At 50.6% G+C, this 18733-nt stretch overlaps 2 protein-coding genes and 1 long non-coding RNA gene across 4 annotated transcripts; 2 read left to right on the top strand and 1 right to left on the bottom strand.

The window, feature by feature from the left end:
• The first annotated feature begins 4118 nt into the window (after positions 1–4118).
• LOC119524469 lies at positions 4119–7538 on the top strand. 2 transcript variants are annotated; one of them, XR_005214825.1, is made up of 4 exons: positions 4119–4315; positions 5313–5514; positions 5605–5698; positions 6832–7538. It is a non-coding gene; the product is annotated as an uncharacterized LOC119524469 (long non-coding RNA). The 2 variants fall into 2 exon arrangements; XR_005214824.1 differs by lacking the exon at positions 4119–4315 and having other exon boundaries at positions 4608–5514.
• Positions 7539–8243: 705 nt separating this feature from the next.
• Positions 8244–15763, top strand: LOC119524395. The gene is made up of 9 exons (XM_037823021.1): positions 8244–8404; positions 9618–9847; positions 10911–11095; positions 11469–11621; positions 12678–12944; positions 13163–13315; positions 13536–13820; positions 14640–14792; positions 15740–15763. The coding sequence occupies exons 1-9, from the start codon at positions 8244–8246 to the stop codon at positions 15761–15763; spliced, it is 1611 nt and encodes a 536-aa protein (XP_037678949.1).
• A 30-nt stretch (positions 15764–15793) lies between these two features.
• LOC119524467 (zinc transporter 5-like) lies at positions 15794–17853 on the bottom strand. Its single transcript, XM_037823160.1, is given in 3 exon segments — positions 15794–16674; positions 16676–17067; positions 17070–17853. Coding segments are annotated over 3 exon segments (1974 nt in total). The 3' UTR covers positions 15794–15876.
• Positions 17854–18733: the final 880 nt, after the last annotated feature.

Below are 18733 nucleotides of genomic sequence, written 5' to 3'. Positions count from 1 at the left end.
TTCCACACACTATAGAATCCACCCTAAGTAAACAATCAATGATTCACAGTATAATCACATAATTATGCATTCACCACCACAATCTATATCACGACATTTCCATCTCTTCCCCAAAGAAAGAGGAAAAGGAAAAAAAAAATGAAGAATAAAAATACAAAAGATAGAAGAAAAATAAAAATAAAATACAATGAAAAGTTCCAACAACATCACCCCCACCAAGAATTCCCATCACTCACTTATATCCCCCTCTTATAGACGTTTAGCTTTGGTATATTGCCTTTGTTACAATTAATAGAATCATCTTTCAATGTTACTGTTAACTATAGACTCTAGTTTGCATTGATTGTTTTTTCCCCTATACTGTCTAATTTTAAACACCTTCCAATGTTGACATTCATTTGCTCTCCATCATTTAAAAACATTCTTATATTTGTACATTTAATCACTGTCAGTGACCACTCTAGGTTTCACTAGGCTGTACAATCCCAGTGTTTATCTTCTATCTTTCCTTCTGGTGTCATACATGCCCCTAGCCTTCCTCTTTCAACCATACTCACACTCATCTTTGTTCAGAGTACTTATGGTATTGTGCTATCATCATACAGTATTGTGCTATCCATTTCTGGATCTATGCAATCAATCCTGTTGAAACTTCTGTATTCCTTCAGCACCAATTGTCCAATCTCTAACCTCTTTCTATCTCCTGATAACTTGTGTTTTCAACTCACAAATTTCCCTCTTCATTGTTAGTCCATATTAATGAGACCATACAGTATCTGTCCTTTTGTTTCTGGGTAATTTCACACAGTATAATGCCTACTGTCCACCATTTTGTCTTTTGGATTTTGTATGTCATATCCTACTTTATTTTATTTTTTCCATCTCTCTCTCTCTTTAGCCTTACTGAAAGTCTTCATTTCTACATTCTTCTCCAAAGCTCTCTCTCCTGTCTTTTCCTATCTGCCTGTAGTGCTCACTTTAGTTTCTTGCAGAGCAGGTACCTTGTTCACAAACTCAGTGTCTGTTTGTCTGAAAATGTTTTAAATTCTCCCTCATTTGTGAAGGACAGTTTTTCCAGATATAGAATTCTTGGTTGGCAGTTTTTCTCTTTCAGTATATTAAATATATCTCGACCATTGCCTTCTTGTCTTCATGGTTTCTACTGAGAAATCTGAACGTAGTCTTATCAGGCTTCCTTTGTATGTGATGGATTGCTTTTCTCTTGCTGCTTTCAGAATTCTTTCTTTGTCTTTGACATTGGATAATCTGATTACTAAGTGTCTTGGAATCAGTCTACTCAGATCTATTATGTTTGTGGTATGCTGAACTTCTTGGATCTGTAATTTTATGTCTTTCATAAGAGATGGAAATTTTCAGTGATTATTTCTTCCATTATTCTTTCTGCCCCTTTTCCCTTCTCTTCTCCTTCTGGGACACCCATGACATGCATATTCATGTGCTTCAAGTTGTCATTCAGTTCCCTGAAACCCTGCTCATATTTTGCCATTCTTTTCCCTATTTGTGCTTTTGTGTGTAGGATTTCAGATGTCCTCTCCTCCAATTCATGAATCCTGTCTTCTGCCTCTTCAAATTTGCTGTTGTATGTCTCCATTGTGTTTTTCATCTCTTCTATTGTGCCTTTCATTCCCATAAGTTCTGCCAATTGTTTTTCCAAACTTTCAATTTTTCCTTATGTTTGCCCAGTGACTTCTTTATAGCCTTCATCTCTTTTGCCATATCTTCCCTCAACTCACTGATTTGATTTTTGAATTGATTTAGAAGATTTGTTTGATTAATAATTAGTTGTTTCAACTCCTGTATGTCAGTTGAAGTGTAAGTTTGTTCCTTTGACTGGGCCATATCTTTGCTTTTCCTAGTGTGATTTGTAATTTTTTGTTGTCTAGATATCTGGTTTCGTTGATTATCCCAATCAGATTTTCCCAGATGGGCCCAGGTCTCAGGAGGAGACTGTATTCAGTATCAGGTTTCCCTGAGAGTGAGATTATCAGATTTTCCTATGAGGCCTCTAGCCTCTGTGATTTTCCTATCCCACCCAGCAGGTGGTGCTTGTCAGCTTGCAGCTCTCCACTGGTTTAAAGAGGTATGGTGTATTTAATTCTCAGTGGACCCTGACCCCATCAGGGACTGAGGGTGTCAGAAGCCCAGCTTAAGCTGTTTCTGTCCCCTCCTCCCACCCCAGGCCCTGGGGTTTGAGTTCTCTGAGGGACAACATCCACATGAGCTGGGCTCCACCCCTCCTCTTTTCTTAGGAAAGATAAGCCCTTTAGAGAGTTGTCTCCTACACTTGAGTTTTTCCTTTGACTCTGTATCTTAACTCCACCCTTCCCTGGGTCAGTGCTGACAATTGAAAAATCCTAGGTCGTTGGTTCTGGGGAGGGCTTTGAACCTGCAAAGCATTGAAAAAGTGCATGGTGGATTATTGCTGTGTTGTGTTGTAACAGCACAAATATTCACATTTTGTGAAGGATATGCATTTTGTGAAGGATATGCATGTGTGAAGGAGTCTTCTGCAAGCTAGGAATGCTGGGCAACACAGGGCCTGTCTCTCACTCTGTGTACCCCTCAATAACTCAAGGACTCTAGCACCCTCAGCCTTCATTCTGAGGGTGTGGACTCTGTTCGAATCCTGGTGCTTTACCTGACTGACTGGGTGAACTTAAGCAAGTCTCTTCTGATCCGGGAGCCACATGACTGACCTACATAAATGGGGCTCCTAACAGTCCCAGACTTCCTCTGCCTGCCTGTCCTGTGCCTGTTGCAAACGGGCTCCTCTCAGCCTTACCAGTCAGCTCTGCCCGTAGCGGGAGTTGGAGGCAAGAAACTCCCTCTCAGGAAGACGGGGTTAGGGCCACAGCCACCTGCTCCCTCAGCCTCTGCGGGGCCTCAGCCTCTCTGAGCATCTCAGCGGCAGCCCTGGGTGAGGACAGAGCCCTCCGGTGCACCCGGCAGGGCAGGGGTGGGCACTGGGGCTTGGGGCTTCTGGGGAGCAGGGGTGGGGTGTGTGTGTGGGAAATGCGGAAGGTTGGATCCAGCCCTTGAAGAGGAGTATTGGGTACAGCAGTGTGGTTGTATAGCCGTGACTGTATCAGTGAGTGTCCACCTCAGTGCGTGTGTCAGAGCCTTCTGTGTGTCTCAACAAGAGCCTGTCAGTGGACTCTGGAATGCGCCCCTGCTTCTGTTTGTGACTATGTCAAGGTGTGGGTCCGTCACTGGGTGTTGAGTGTGGCTGCTTGTGTCATGTGGGGCAGTGTAGTAAGCTGGTGGCAGAGCTCTGTATGTGTGGGCAGGGTAGAGGGTGTCAGTGTGTTTGTCTGCATGGTAGTGACTCCGTGAGTAACTGTATCAGACTGTGTGTGTGTGTGTCCATTCCTGTATGTGCTTGTTTGTGAGTGTGGCAGAGTTGTGTGTATATGTGTGTGTCTGTGCACAAGAATGTGGGTGTCAGTGTTTAGGTCTCTACAGGACAGTGACCCAGTGTGTGTCTGATTCTGTGTTTGGATCAGGGTGAACAACTGTGTGGCAGTGTGTGTGTTTATGTGTGTGTGCGCCTGTCACAGGATCACAGTCTGCTTCTGGGAGACAGAGCCCAGGGTGTGTGTGCATGGGAGTGTGGCTGTCAATGTATTCGTCTGTGAAATAGGATTTTCAGTGTGTCTTTGTATCAGTGTGCGCCTGCCACTGTTTGCATTTGAGTGTGGCGGCGTGCTCGTGTGTGGCATTGCCCAGTGTGTATGGGTACGCGTGTGTGTGTGTGTGGCTGTCGATGCGGTCGCGTGCGTGTATCACAGTGAGTAAGGCTGTTGCTGGGCGGGTGTGGAAGAGAGTGGGTGTCAGCTTCTTTGCGTGGCAGTGGCGCGAGGCGCCGTCGCCCGTGTGCGTGTCCCCCGGCCGGGGTCAGGGTGAGGGTCCCCGCCACCGAAGCCGCGACTCCTCCCCGCGAGCCGCTGCGGGCGCCTCTAGGACCCGGCGGCAGCCGGCCGCTGCCCCTCCGCCGCGCCAGTGAGCGTGTGCAGAGCCGGGCGCCGGCTCGCTCGCCCGCCGCGCTCGGCGTCCGCCGCCCAGTGCACACCGCAGCTTCCCCGCGCGGTGCACCCCGGACGGCCGCAGCCCGAGGGAGCCAGGCGGCCGACGCCTTGGGCCGGGGGCGCCTCTGTCGTTCGCAGCGGGCGGCCCTGGGGCGTGAGGGCGCCGGGGCGCAGCGGCTCCGGGCGCTGCGGAGCTGCGGGCTCGCCGCCCTGGGGAGGCGGGCTTGTGGCCGCCGATGCCGGGCACCCCAGCGGTCCGGGATCGCGGGGTGAGTGCTGCCTCCCGGTTGCCCAAGCCGGGACCCCAGCGCGGGCTGAGAGCAGGGTTTCCCCCAGCCATGGGCGAACAAGTTTGTGTAGACGCGTCCAGGAGCGCGGAGGGGCTGCACCTGGTCCAGCTTCTGGGCGGGCTTGCGGGGGGCGTCTTTCCGCGGGACTGGGGGCAGCTTCGCTGGGTAAGATAAGGAGCGGGAGGATGTGCGGATGTGGGAAAACTTCGTCATGGTCAGGATGGAGGGGGGTGTGGGGGTGGGGGCTTCGGGTTGCGCCAGCAGGTTTTAGAAGCTGCGTCCCCATCCTGGAGTCCTGAGAAACCGTTTCCCCGGAGGGAGAAGGGGTAGCAACCCGGGAGGGAACTACGGATCCGGGCCCAGGAAGGGGGCGAGGGCAGGATTTGGGGTGCGCACTGCCTGCCTCCTAGGAGGAGACCTTTACCAAGAAGCAGCTCCTCGTTCCGCTACCCAGCCAGGCTTCCGGTCAGCGGTGGGTTTCCCGTCTCTTGGTGAACTTGAATAGCGGCAGAAGCAAAAAAGAAACATGTATTTTGTTTGGAAAATTCGCTGAGGTAGAGCTTTGCATCTTCCTAGGTGTGGATGGAGACTCACGACTGGAGGCTAATTGCTTTGTTGTTGTTGTTGTTGTTGTTTAATACTCAGAAGCGCCAGTGGCTGGGTCTCTTGCTCCAGGTAACCTCTCTGGATGACTGCTTTCCTGAGCATCTGTGTCCTGGTCACTACCTGCCCAGCGTTACCTGGCCCGTGGGGAGATGGGCACCTCGGTGGGGTGGAGGTGGGAGAATTGTTGTTCTTTCTCATGAGCGGTGGGGAGACTGGATGTAAGGATTCCAGCCTCACAGGCCCTGCCCTGGACCACAGCTGCTGCCCACACTGGCTTAGTCCTCAGCTGGTCCTGGGATGGACACATGCAAAACTCCACTGTACTTTTCTGATAACAGTGAACGCCATCACCTCTCTTATTCCGGAACAGCATGCTTCAGTTTACAGAGGCACTTGGGCTCTGCCACGTTGGGATCCCATCTCTGGCATCAGGAGATGGGGGCCTCTCCTTTTCTCCTCTTCATTGCCGACGTTAGCAGGCACAGGAAATGAGGGCTTGTGGGGAGTTAAAGAGAGGAGGCAAAAAGCTGGCTGGCCTTATCCTATCAGCATCGGCCCCCCACCCTATGGTGGTAAGTGCTGGGAAGAAGGCAGGAGAGAGGTTTCCTTGTGGTATAGGAGAATGAGGCTTATTTCTCTTAAGCATGCCCTGTCTCACATAGCTTGACCTTCAGAAGCCCCTTGGAGAAGGTGCCTCAGTGACAACTGGAGACCAGGGGTTTCCATGATGGTCGAGGAAGAGCAGCTGCTTTGTCCGTAAGTGAATTTGTTCATCTCCTGACATACACACGTATGCTCAGTGGCTGAAAGAGGCTTGGCAGTCGCTGGGGCTGATGGGCTGAGCCTGGCAGCCTCATCTTCCTGGGGAAAAGGTCCGAGGCCCTCACCTGGGGCTGCACCCTTCTCCTGTCCTTAGCCCGACCATTTCCCCAGCTCCTCTTGAAAAAATGCCTTATTTGGGAGTGAGGGTGCAGGGTCCCTCTTTTCAGTGGGGTTGGAGCCCTCCAGGTTGCTGTTTCAGGGTTGAGCCATTACCTTAGACTGTGCTTCAAGTTCTAGGGATAAATTAACCAAGATACGAAGTATAAAATCAAAATTATTCTTGTCTCAAGCCCCGCATTGGGCACCAGTTTGTCACAGGTTTGTCTCTTGACACCTCAAACCTGTGATCTCCGTTAAAAAAGGCCTGAGCCTTTTCAGATCGTGATTCAGTCGGTTTGGGCTTCATTCTAGCAACCTCCCACTCCAATGAGAGTATAGGACAGACAATAGTTTAAAATAAAGAGCACCCGAGACAAGAATTCAACTTCCACACATTTTTACTGAAGGAGAACTTAAGGTTGAAGGAACAAGTTTACAATGTGAAAATAAGTTGATCCATTACCAAGCATGGGGACCTTCCAGAATTAGTTGGATATGAGATCAGAAGACTCCTCCAGCCTAAGTTACAGAGTCTTTATAGAGCCTTTAACATAGGATGCATTCAGTTCAATCATATTCTATTTTTATGTTTGAACCATGGGTGATGGATAGGTGGTGAACCACAGGTGAGTCAAAAAAAGGAGGGTATTCATAGAATTATTAGAGATTCAAACTTAACCTTGCACATTTGCAAAACTCTACTGAAAATATTTCTAATTAAGCCATGACTTCTGTAAGAGTACTATAATGCAACTTTTACTTTAAAAATAGAAAAGAGATTGCTATTGATTATATCTAATTTCTAAGAATAGTTTTCTTATTTCATTCTATAATTAGTCTGGCCATTATAGCATGTTGTTAAGCATATGTTTGGTCAAAACTGTATTCAGCCTTGTTAACGACACTTATGACTTTTTTCTGTGATTGAAGTAACAGCCACAGCCCCCTTCTGTTTTCTTTTTACACAGAGGACAAGATGGTTGCATGTTGTCTCTATTGGAGAAGGTTGACAAGGGCTTGCTGCTTTCCTGAGGACGTTCACAGCTTCTCCCAGGCTCCGCAAGACCGTTTCTCACTCTCTCCCTTCTGGCTTGGGCGACTTCGCTTCTACACTTTTTTACTATAGGACTTGAAAGATATGAGCTGTCTGTTCCAGTTATTATAGTAAGGCCTTTCCACTTTCTATCATTTGGAAATTGTACTTGAGTATTTTGGGGTACAAGTTCTTTTAAATATATCAGAAGGAGTAACTGGTTCTTCATCAGCAGAACAGAAAGCCTCAGGTGGTCTATGGGAGCAGCCTGGGGAGAAGGAGTTGGCATCCTCATTTTTAGATTCCTCAGAAAAGAGGTCACTGGCAACACAGGGCAGGGGCCAAATCCCACAGCCCCTCATGGCCTCCTACCCTGGCAGGCCCCCGTGTGCCCTCTTTGGACACTGTTCTCGTGTTTACCTCCGAAGCCCGCAGCCAAGGCTCTGTCTCTGTCCTCAGGTCACAGGGTCCCTGTCTGGACTGCCATGAAGATTGTGATGGTGAAGCTAGAGGAAGGGGTACCAATAGACAAGATGGAATTTAACAAAGGATTGTGAATACTGAATCTCTGTATAATTTTCCTTTTCTTAGTTGCTAGGGTATTAGAATAGCTAGAGGTAAAGAACTGAAATGGTGAAACTGTAACCCATAATTCTTTGAAATTTGGTCTATAGCTACTTGTTAAAGTGTAATTTGAAACTTCTTACATTTTTGTATATACGTTATACTTCACAATAAGGAAATAACTGAAATTATGGTACTGTTACTCAACATTTCTGGAAATTTCCTACATAACTACTTGTTAAATCTTAGGTTGAAAATTATTACCTTTTTGCATATACGTTATATTTCACAATGAGGGAAAAAACTGAAATTGTGGATCTGTGACCCATAATATTCTTTGAAATTTGTTTTCTAACTACTTGTTAAATTGTACTTGGAAAGTCATCACCTCAATGTATTGTAGAATATGTTATATTCTACAAAAAAATATAATTTAAAAAAAAAACAAAAAACAGGCTGAGGCGACATTGACCCCTGTCCTCCGAGGGGGTATCTGAGAATCAGAGGGTTCACACGTGAGCAGTCCCCAGACCCCAGGTGGAAGGTTCTCCTGGACATGAGTCCTGGGTATGAGCCCAGCTCTCCCATCTGTGGGCCCGGGGAGGCCCCCACCCTTGGGAACCATCATCCCTGTTCTGACCAGTCAGATCCCTGGTGATGACCTCACCAAGCCCGTTGTCAGGGCAACCAGGTGTTGTTTTGAAAGGACACTGCCTGGTGACTGGGCAGTTAGGATGGAGGGTGATTTCGCTCTGGAAGGCTGGCCCAGCCCAGTCTCTGGAGATGGGAAATTTATGCCTTCGACTCCTTGAGGATGGGCCCCTGGAGGAGGTTCTGGGCGGGACCACCAGGGCGGGTGGGCAGCAGCAGGTTTTCCCACAGCCCTGCCCCCCAGACCCATGTAACGAGGACAAGGAAAGTCATGAGAAACAGATCTTTTCACCGTGAGTGTCTACCGGGGAGAGCAGCCCTTGCTGTCCCTCGTACAAAACCTCCGCTCTCCCCACTCGCAGGGTCTGGACAGCATCTCCCACGTCACCAGCCCCAGGGGGAGAACTCTAAAGAGTCCCCCGTCCATACTGTGCCTGCAGCCCCAGGAGGGGCCTTCGGTGGCCCTTGGAGGGACTCGGGTCCTCAGTCCTCTAAGTTGGGAGGTCCCCACATCCCTCCAAGGGCCAGCTTCTCTTTAACCCAGAGCTGACCACGGCTGTGGGGAGGACATGCCCAGCCCCCCCGTCCTGTGGAAAAGCATGCGGGAGAGGGTGGGGGACGGGCAGCTTGTGCTGATGCCGCCCTTGCCCTGAGCCAGCCTTGGCTGCTCATGTGGGCAGTTAGAGGGAGCACACGGTGGGGGTGACCAGGCCCCTCTCTCAGGTCATGGGGCGTTCTGGCTTAAGCGGGGAAGGACTTAGAAGAATCTGTTCTTTCGCATGTTCTATCCCGAGCTCTGAGACCCATAGTACACTTGGGATGGCTTCAAGGCACCACGTGTCCTGGATTGAGGGGATAGAGTGACTGTGGGGTCCAGGAGAACATGGACACACATCTGGGAGGGGGTCCCAGCTTTCCCCATTTCCAAGGGACAAATGGCCCAAAATCATTTTTAGTGGAGAAGGACCTCTGAGTTGACTTGGCCCAGGGTGGCTGGTCTGGGATGACCTGCTGGGCCCAGAGGTTCTGTGACTGCCTCCTCGGGACAAATTAGAAGAAAGCTCAGGATTTCCAAGCTTGGCATGCAGGTCACATGAAATAAGCTCATGACATAGTGTGGATGTCATGAGGTCCACGGGTTTCTGAACTAGGAGCTCAGTGACCCCAGTGGCTATCGGGTCATTGGATCACAAGTAGTTTTTCAGTGTCCACAGGGGTGAGGAACCTGGTGGGCAGAGCCTTCCCTGCTGTAGAAGGTGCACGTCAATAGCCTGAAAGAGGGTTTATGAAGGAGACCCTCCCTTGTGTCATCATGTTGGACAGTAGCTCCATCTCACTGGGTATTGGGGGGCTCCATAGGGAGGAATTCCCCATGGTTTCCAGGACTTGGGGCACACTTTGGTGAACAGGACCTGGGGGGGCCTGACCTGTGGCCTTCCTAAACACACCTGGACCTGGACATTTACATGTTTCCAGCAGCTGAACATAGCTGGGACCCTCTGGGAGGGACATATCTGTCATCCGGGCTGCACAGTGCACCCCTTGGCTCCTCAGGCTCAGAGAACAGGGACCAGGAGGGGCCCCCGGGGCTCAGGAAGCCCCTGCTGCCCTGCGCCCTCAGCCTGGGGCCTCACCTGGAACCCTCCCCTCCCTCCCCTCCAGGTGGTGTGACTGGCCCCTGGCCGTGCTAAATGGCAGCATCGGAGCAGACCCCGGGTCGGGGAGCACGTGCCCAGGTAACGTGTTCATCCAGCCCTCAGAGGGGTTCCAGCCCCAGGGGGTCCCTGGACAGGGGTCAGACCCTGCAGGAGCTCACCTTTCGGAAAGTGCTAAGGAGCTCTGGATGGGCGCCAGGGGCCCTGCGTCCACCTCCATGGCCAGAAAGGTCTGTCCCTAAACCAGATGCCTTGAAAGTATTTTATAATTATTTTAATATCTTCTGATCCTGGAAATACATCTCTGTTCTGATGCTCAGCTGAAGGATGTGAACTTCACACTTTGCTATTTGCATTAGGCTGGTGGGAATTGGTTTTCATGAACCTCACTAATCCCTCTCCCTGGGACCCTCACCAGACACTTGCATCACCTGGCAAATTCTCACTTCCCATTTAGGTTCTGCTCAGCCACCCCTCCCCTTAGGAAGTTCTGCTCTGCGTCCAGCTCTGAGCAGGGCAGGCCCGTCCCCGCTTGAACCCCAGGCTCCTCCTGGTCCCCGCAGGGCTGGGCAGGGGGCTGCTCTCTCCAACCCCCTTCAGCTCTGCTGGAGGGTCAGAGGCTCCTGGCCCGGGGAACCCCCTCTGCCCAGTGCCCCATTTCTCACCTTGAAATTATAGGGATGAGTAATGAGAATAGAAGGATTTGGGGACATTATTGAGGACCAAGCTCATTGGCAGCCAGGGAAGGGCAGTGGGTAGGGGACATGAAGATGGAGGCTCAGGGAAGGTGGTGACTGAGTGTGGGATGGCGGCACCAACGGGGCTGGGCCTGGACAGAGATTTAGATTCAAGGTGGGACAGCGCACCTGGACGGCCCTCAGCAGACCTGTCCCCTCTGCTCGGGACCCAGAGTGGGTGCAGGAAAGGGACGGGGACCCCGGGCTGTGTGTGGGGTTCGGGAAGCTTCTGTGCGCTGCCCTGTGGGACACCCCCGACCTCTGCCCTGTCCTGAGGGTCATGGGGGGCCATGTCTGTGGTCTTGGGAGACCGCAGGCTGCCCGTCGTCCGCTGTGTGGACACATCCCCTGGACTGGGGCTCCCCCCCCCCAGCTCCCTGCAGCACCCCTGCTCCCTGTCTCCTCAGGTCCACGGGGCCTGTGTGGAGGAACCGCCTTCCCCAGCTGCAGCCTGGCCCCTCAGTGGAGCAACCATTGCAGGCTGAATCAGAACCAGCTCTTCGGGAGTCCTTTCCAGCAGGTTCTGCAGGTGCAGGGCGGTGGCCGAATCACAGGGGCATCTGGCACTGCCCGTCTGGTGGGGTGGATCAAGGTAAGGAGGGTCCTGACCTTGGACGGTCAAGGAGGGAGTGATGTGGGGAGCAGGTGACAGTGTCTGACCCCAGATGGAGGCCCTGAGGAGAAAGGGCTGGTGAAGTGCCATGACCCAGGGAATGGGGTTGGCTCCAGCATCCTCCCCATGCAGTTAGGGCAGGAGGGGGCCGTCTCGGGCTGCGACATGTCCTCCTGCTCCTGTGGCAGCACCATGGGATCTGCAGGTAGAGGTGTGGCTCGCCTAGGGCACTGCTGAGACAATTGGCTCATTTTACTTCTGGGCCTTTGGGACATTTTTTATGGTGACCTCACCTGGGTTCAGCTATGACAGTGACGGATCCCTAGGCCCCCTCTCCTCTCCTGTCCCACAGAACCACGTGTACCTCAAAGGCTCCTGGCAACTGCGGACATCGCAGAAGCCCAAGCTGCGGATTCTCTTACCTGTGGGCCCCAAAGGGAACCCTGAGGAGGAGCCTGGGGTCCAGAACAGGGACTCTGAAGACACTGTGGAGCTCAAATTGAAGGTGGGCCTTTGTACCTGAACAAAGTGACCCTTTTGAGCTTCCCTTCGTGTATGTGTGAGCAGTGAGTGTGCTCGGGCGTCACTGTGGCTTGGAGGGGACAGCAGGCACCGTGGGGACTAATCAGTCGTGGTGGCGTTCCTCCTATGTGATCCTCCCTGTTTGAGTGAGAGTCCCACGTGGATTTGATGTTTGTTGTTTTTAAGTCAGATACCTGGAGGCTGAGGATGACAGCCCCGTCTTTCCTGCTCCGTGTTGCCTGGACATTTCCCCGTTGGGTCAGGGGCCGCAGAGTCTCCTGGGGGCTGTCACCCTCCTCTGTCCCCTGGGTCTGGTCCTGGATCAGTTCATGCCAAGCCCCAGGCCTGTCCTCCTGTGTGCCTTCCTCCAGTACCCCTGCTTCGGCCCTGAAATATTCCCTGTCCAGGGGCGACTGTTGTCCCAGGAAGGGGTCACTTCGTTGAGGGTCTGTCCCCAGATGGGTGTTGTGTGAGTCCTCCTGCTCCTGTTTCAGCACCGTGGGGTCTGCAGGTAGAGGTGTGGCTCACCCAGTACACTGCAGAGACAATCGGCTCATTTTACTTCTGAGCCTTTTTTTTCTGGACATTTTTTTATGGTGACCTCACCTGGGTTGACCCAGGGCAGCGGCTGATCCTGAGGCCCCCTGCCCACTGCTGTCCCGTAGAACCGCCTGTCCCTCAGAGGTTCCAGGCTCTTGCAGACATCGCAGAAGCCCAAGCTACTGATGCTCTTTCCTGCTGACCCCAAAGGGAACCCACAGGAGGTGACTGGTTTCCAGAGCAGGGATCCCAAGGAGACCGTGAAGCCCAAGTCCCAAGTTTGACCTTGTCCCTGAACACATGTGACCCTTTTGAGCTTCCTTCCATGTGTGTGAGAGCACAGGCTGTGCTCGGACATCACTCTGGCTTGGAGGGGACAGCAGGCACCGTGGGGACAAATCAGACGTGGTGGCCATTCCTCCTATATGATTCTACCTAAATTACACATGTGGCCGTGTGTTTGAGAGTCTGACGTGGATTTGATGTTTTTTGGTTTTAGGTCGGACACCTGGAGGCTGAGGATTACAGCCCCAGCGTCCCTGCTCCGGGCTACCTGGAGAACTCGCCACTGGGCCAGGGGCTGCACGGATTCCTGGGGGCTGTCACCTTCCTCTGTCCCCTGGGCTCAGTCCTGGATCAGACCACACCGAGCCCCAGGGGCTCTCAGAGGCCTGTCCTCCTGTGTGTTTGCCTCTGGCACCCCTGCTTTGGCCCCAAAAGTTTCTCTGTCCAGGGGCGAAAGTTCTGCCAGGACTGGTTCACCTCGGTGAGTGTCTGTCCCCAGGTGGGTGTTGTGTGAGTCCTCCTGCCCCTGTCTCAGCACTGTGGAGTCTGCAGGTAGAGGTGTGGCTCTCCCAGGACACTGCAGAGACAATCGGCTCATTTTACTTCTGAGCCTTTGGGACATTTTTTATGGTGACCTCACCTGGGTTGACCCAGGGCAGTGGCTGATCCAGAGTCCCCCTGTCCTCTCCTGTCCCATAGAACCGCCTGTCCCTCAGAGGCTCCTGGCAGCTGCGGACATCGCAGAAGCCCATGCTGCGGATTCTCTTACCTGTGGGCCCCAAAGGGAACTCTGAGGAGGAGCCTGGGGTCCAGAACAGGGACTCTGAAGACACTGTGGAGCTCAAATTGAAGGTGGGCCTTTGTATGTGAACAAAGTGACCCTTTTGGGCATCCTTCCTTGTATGTGTGAACAGTGGCTGTGCTCGGGCGTCATTCTGGCTTGGAGGGGACAGCAGGCACCGTGGGGACAAATCAGACGTGGTGGCTGTCCCTCCTATGTGATCCTCCCTAAATCACACTTTGGGCCATGTGTTTGAGAGTCTGACATGGATTTGATATTTGTTGGTTTTAGGTCGGACACCTGGAGGCTGAGGATGACTGCCCTGTCGTCCCTGCTCCATGCTGCATGGACAATTCCCCATTGGGCCAGGGGCCCCACAGTCTCCCGGGGGCCGTCACCTTCCTCTGGCCCTTGGGTCTGGAGCTGGCTCAGCCCCTGCTGAGCCCTAGGGGCTTTCAGAGGTCTCTGCTCCTCCAGGCCTTCCTCCAGCTCCCCTGCTGTGGCCCTGGAAGGTTCTCCGTCCAGAGGGGGCAGTTCTGGCAGGACGGGGTCACCTCGGTGAGGGCCTGGCCTCAGGTGGGTTGAGTGTGACCGGATCAAGATCCTGACCCCCGTCGGCTCGGGCCCTTCACACCCCAGAACAGAGGCCAGCGGGCCTTGCTCAGGGGTTCTCAGAGGGCCTGGAGCTGGGGGAGGGCAGCCCTCAGCCTGCGGGAAAGCAGGGGCTTGCACCCACAGGGGCTGGAGCGGTGGCCTTGGGGTGCTCCCACCATGGAACTGGAGGCCCTTAGGGCCCTTTGTGTCATGCCCCTGCCCTCTGAGCCCCTCAGAGTCCCCCTGAGCCTCCCGTCATTCTCCCCTTTAATGACCATGGCCCAGGCCTGAGGACACTGCTGCCCTCAAGGGGCCCTGCCCCCGGCATCCCTGAGCTTTGGGGCTCCTGCTTTGTGCACCTCCCTTTCCAGCTGGGCCCTGGTGGCCCAGGGGAGGGGTCCTAGGCACCCTATATGTCTGTTCTGGGCCCTGGGGAGGAAGGGGCAACACTGCTTGCTGCCAGCACCCACAGAGCTTGTGGCTTACCCAGCGGCCAGGGCTGAGGTGGGTGCAGGGCCGGGTTAGTGGGCATCATGCTTGGCAGGACCAAGGTTTAAGGTCCAGGCTCTGCCTTGGACCCTGGTGACCTTGGCGAAGTCACCCCTCTGTGACTTCCTCTGTCCATGGTACACACTCTGTCCACCTGGGACCTGGAGGGGATGCGCTCAAGACCCTGCTTCTCCCAGAGCCATCCCCACTGGCAGCTGGGCCAGGGGTCTGCTCCCCCTGCCCTCCCGCAGCCCCCGGGTGGGTCCTCAGGCCCTGGGCCCCGGGCACTGGGTGACTGCGTCTCTCCCTCAGGCCTCCGTCCACGTCCAGGTCAGGAAGTCGCTGCTGCCCTTTGTCAGCGTCAGGCCCGAAGGCCCCGGAGCAGCGAGAGGTTTCAACCTCGTCACGGAGGGGAGACTCTGCCCTCGTCTTAATTTTTCACATAACTTTTTCATTCATTTCTTGGTTCCTCTTTTTGAATTAATTTTTTAACTTTTTTGGGAAGAGTCTATAGTACTTCTGCATAAAAATATCAAAAATTTTTGTTGCAATTACCTAGTGTGTCTTTATATCATAAATTTTCGGTGTGAAGTGTTCATGAAAAAGGGTATTATAGCACACACTCAAGTACTTCATACCCCAATCACCTGCATTTAATATGATCTGCGTTTACTTTATTATTTGCATGTACCTACTATTTTCTCACTTTCTCTCTCCCTCTTTGGATATCTACACCGGCAGACGTCTAGACACACACATTCACATCCGCAGACATCAACGTACACACTCACCCTAATTATTTCTTTTAGCTATTTATGTTTAGGTCCATCCATCTTGGCATCTGCCCCTGAAGCCCTCCTTGAGTTTTTTTTTTTTTTCTTTTTTTTTTTTTCTTTTTTACCAAAAGTAAAAAATTTATTTTACAGAGTGGTTGGTTTGTAATACATCAAAAACTGTAAAGTTATACTTCCCTAATCTTACTGTTTATCTCACATCATCAGTTGAAGTTTCTTCCAAATAATTTAGTATACATTTAAAGTGGCAATACAGATTTTACTTAATGGATTTAAGTTATAATTAGAAACCAGTTTCATATACAGAAAATCCATAAATATAGAACTTTTGTTACTATTTTATCCTTAGGCTATGCAAAAAATTGATTAAAAATTCAATTTTTCATTTGGGTCTTTGTAATAAACATGTAAATATACATTTACAATGGAGATGCTTTCTGACAGAAAGTAAATACACAGAAGTATTTTGGTCTTCACTAGAATCCATCATTTGTCCACTTTCCAAGATGATATGATATATTATGTTCACTTAAATTTGAAGATTCTGTTTATACGCATAATTCCAATAATTTTTTTACTTGTACAATTAATGCTTCATTCTGTATTTAAATCTTTCAGAAAGATTCCGTGATCCAACAGTAGAGAGCTTTAAAACCTTTTTCAAATATGATAAAATGTTCCTGTGCAATTATGTGCAATTTTCTTCCTTCATGTAATCTTCATTATTCATACACAGGGGTAATTCTTGAGTTGTCTCACATGATGTAAGTACCATCTTTGTAATATTTCATGGACTCCATTTGTTTTGTCATAGCCAGAACATCATGAAATCCGGTACTGAGACCAGACATATGTTGAAAGTATGCCTCTTTTTCCACTTGAACTGTTAGATTGTTTACTCCAGCATCTTTAAGTATTCCTGTAACCTGCTGTACTACTCTCTGTTCCAGCACATCGGATGTTACTTGTATATGAATTGTTCCTGCCACAACACTGGCAGAATGACGCCAAAAATGAGGGTCTCGATATGATATTAAGCCTTCAATTTTCTGTATCTTTTCTAAAGCAATATGTAGTTCCTTTTCATATTCTGGTGGCAGTCTCAGAAGCAGTACCTGACAGGCATCTTTAATCAATGGGATAACACTGAGAAATATTAATATAGCAATAAAAAGAGAACAGAGAGGATCAGCAATGAACCATCCAAACTGTTCTATAAGAATGGTGGATACGATTACACCAATACTGCCAAGCGTGTCTGCCAAAACATGCAGAAATACACCCCTCATGTTAGCATTCATGCCTCCACCTGCAGATCCGTGGCTGTGACCGTGCCCATGATCACTGTGGCTGTGGACATGGTGGGAATGGCTGTGATCAGATGAGTGACAACTTCCTTGAGAAACTCCATGAGTATGGTTATGGGCATGGCTAAAGGCACAGATACCAATAAGGTTTACTATCAGCCCTCCAACTGAGACTGGCGTTAACATGTGTGTGTCTAATTCTGGAGGATCAATCAATCTAGCCACCGACTCCACAAACACAAAAAAAAGCTATTACCATTAGAAAAAGTCCATTAATAAATCCAGAGAGAATTTCTATTCGGCCATACCCGTAGGAAAAAATCCGAGTGGCTTTCCATCTACTCATCAGCGCAGCAAAAAGTCCCATGACCAAAGCAGAGCAGTCAAAGAGCATATGAAATCCATCTTTCTGTCCTCTCTTAGAGGGAGACAATAAGATGTTGGCAGACAAAATGAAGAATATAGCACTCACTACCACTCCTCCAGATAGGACATGCTCAGTGCTCTCCTGGTGTGCTGCTTTGTTCATAGCTCGGAGCTGGTCTGTTATTGGATGTGTCCAAAAATTTCCAAAAAGGAGAGCACTGATAAAGATAGGAAAGGATCCATAGCAGGCACATTTGGAAACTTCCATTTTCACTCAGTTGTCACAGAAAGAACAACAACCCACGGGCACAAGAGAAGCACAGAAACAAGATGGGATAAAGCTTGAAGACGTTTGGCTCCACCTACATCTATAGAGAGCTTTCTGGAAGCTGTATGAAAACCAACTTTACAACACAGAGCCAGTACTAGCAGCAATACTCCACCCTTGTGATCTGCCACACCTAGGAAGGCAATGGCGGTGTAGAGCATGTGAGTTAGAGCACTGTCATGATGTCCTTCAGGGTGTTCAGCCATTTTAGCCATGAGATCATCATTGTCAAAAAGCAATAAACAGATCACAGCAATAATGAAAAAAGCAGCCCCCCTTGTCTTTGCTGGTCCTCCTCCAGAACTAGTGAACAAAACACTGAGTAGTGAGATGACAACAATATCACTGTGTTCAAATAACAGCAAAGTCCTTAGTGGTCCACAAAGAGTCAGGCCAAAAAACCACAAGAGTGAAATGATGCACCCAGCAACTGCATGTTTAAATACTTTGATCCACTGATGTTTGGTAATAGTTTTCCCAGAAGAAAATGGCTTTTGAAACAAAACCATAAAAAATGCAGCCCCAAGTTTTAATATAAAAATGAACTGAACAATGTGAACTGCTTTTAGAAGATCATATGATTCAAAAAGTCCCACAGCCTTCAAAAATTTAGTGAAACACAGTAACACGATATATTTCATTAATCGAGCGCTGGTCACGTCCACCGGCCCGAGACCACCGCCACCGCCGCCTGGGCCGCCTAGCACGTCCCTGCAGTATTTTTCCTCCATTCCCAATCTCAGGATCCGCCGCCACTATCCCCACCGCGCGGTCTCTTCATGTCTCGCCGCTGCCGCGAACAGCCGGCGCAGGAGCGTCACTCCCCCATGGCAGTGGCCCCGTCGAGGCTCCACAGGTCCGGGCCGCTGCCGTCGCTGTCCCGAACACCTGCTCGCAGACACACGCGCGTCGGGGATACGCTGCGGACAGTTCCGGCGGCGCGGGGTTCCTGGGAGGCCTCACAGGAGCGGACGCTGCCAGGCCACGTCATCCCCCTCCTTGAGTTTTTACCAAGAATTGAGACATCTTGGTGCATCAGGACCTGGCATTTATCATCATCCATGTATTTACTTGGATACAATGGTTTTCTCTCTCCTACTCTCCCTAATGTCATTTTGTCAAATGACTTGAAATGTACTTTTTTCCCTGCAGGACAGGTTCTGGTCTACACTGAATTACCGAGTATCTCTTGCTGGTTTTACTCTGAAGTATTTCCACAGCTTTTCTAGGAATACAGGTTTAAAAAGAACAGTACAAATTATAGATTGATCTTAGGTTCACGATAATTACATTTACTTGGGTCATTCTCAGAAGACTCCATGATCCAGCATCTTCCCAGGGTTTCACATTTGAGGCACCACAATGTCCATCTGTCCCTCACTGGGAATGGTAACTTCACAACTCCTGAGGACGTTATCCCAACTCTACAATATGTAATTAGTGCCCCCACCCTCCTAAGAACTGCAGGGGAGACACGAGAAGACCAGGCACGTACCCGGCCCCTCAGTGACCCTTCCCCTGCATTCCCCGATATCCCCCTGCTCATGGGCGAGTCTGGCCTCATCTGTCTATACTGGGTGATGGCGGAAGGGACGGTCTCCACCTGAGTCC

This window comes from Choloepus didactylus, assembly GCF_015220235.1.
Source record: "Choloepus didactylus isolate mChoDid1 chromosome 11 unlocalized genomic scaffold, mChoDid1.pri SUPER_11_unloc1, whole genome shotgun sequence".
NCBI classification, from domain to species: Eukaryota; Metazoa; Chordata; class Mammalia; order Pilosa; family Megalonychidae; genus Choloepus; species Choloepus didactylus.
This window is presented reverse-complemented; position numbering and strand designations above follow the sequence as displayed.

Coding starts and splice junctions, on each gene's coding strand:
- LOC119524395 (XM_037823021.1), top strand. CDS start 8,244: ATGGGAAATTTATGCCTTCGACTCCTTGAGGATGGGCCCCTGGAGGAG. Junction 8,405..9,617: donor GAGAAACAGATCTTTTCACC/GTGAGTGTCTAC, acceptor ACCCTCTGGGAG/GGACATATCTGTCATCCGGG. Junction 14,793..15,739: donor ACTTTTTCATTCATTTCTTG/GTTCCTCTTTTT, acceptor TAAATCTTTCAG/AAAGATTCCGTGATCCAACA.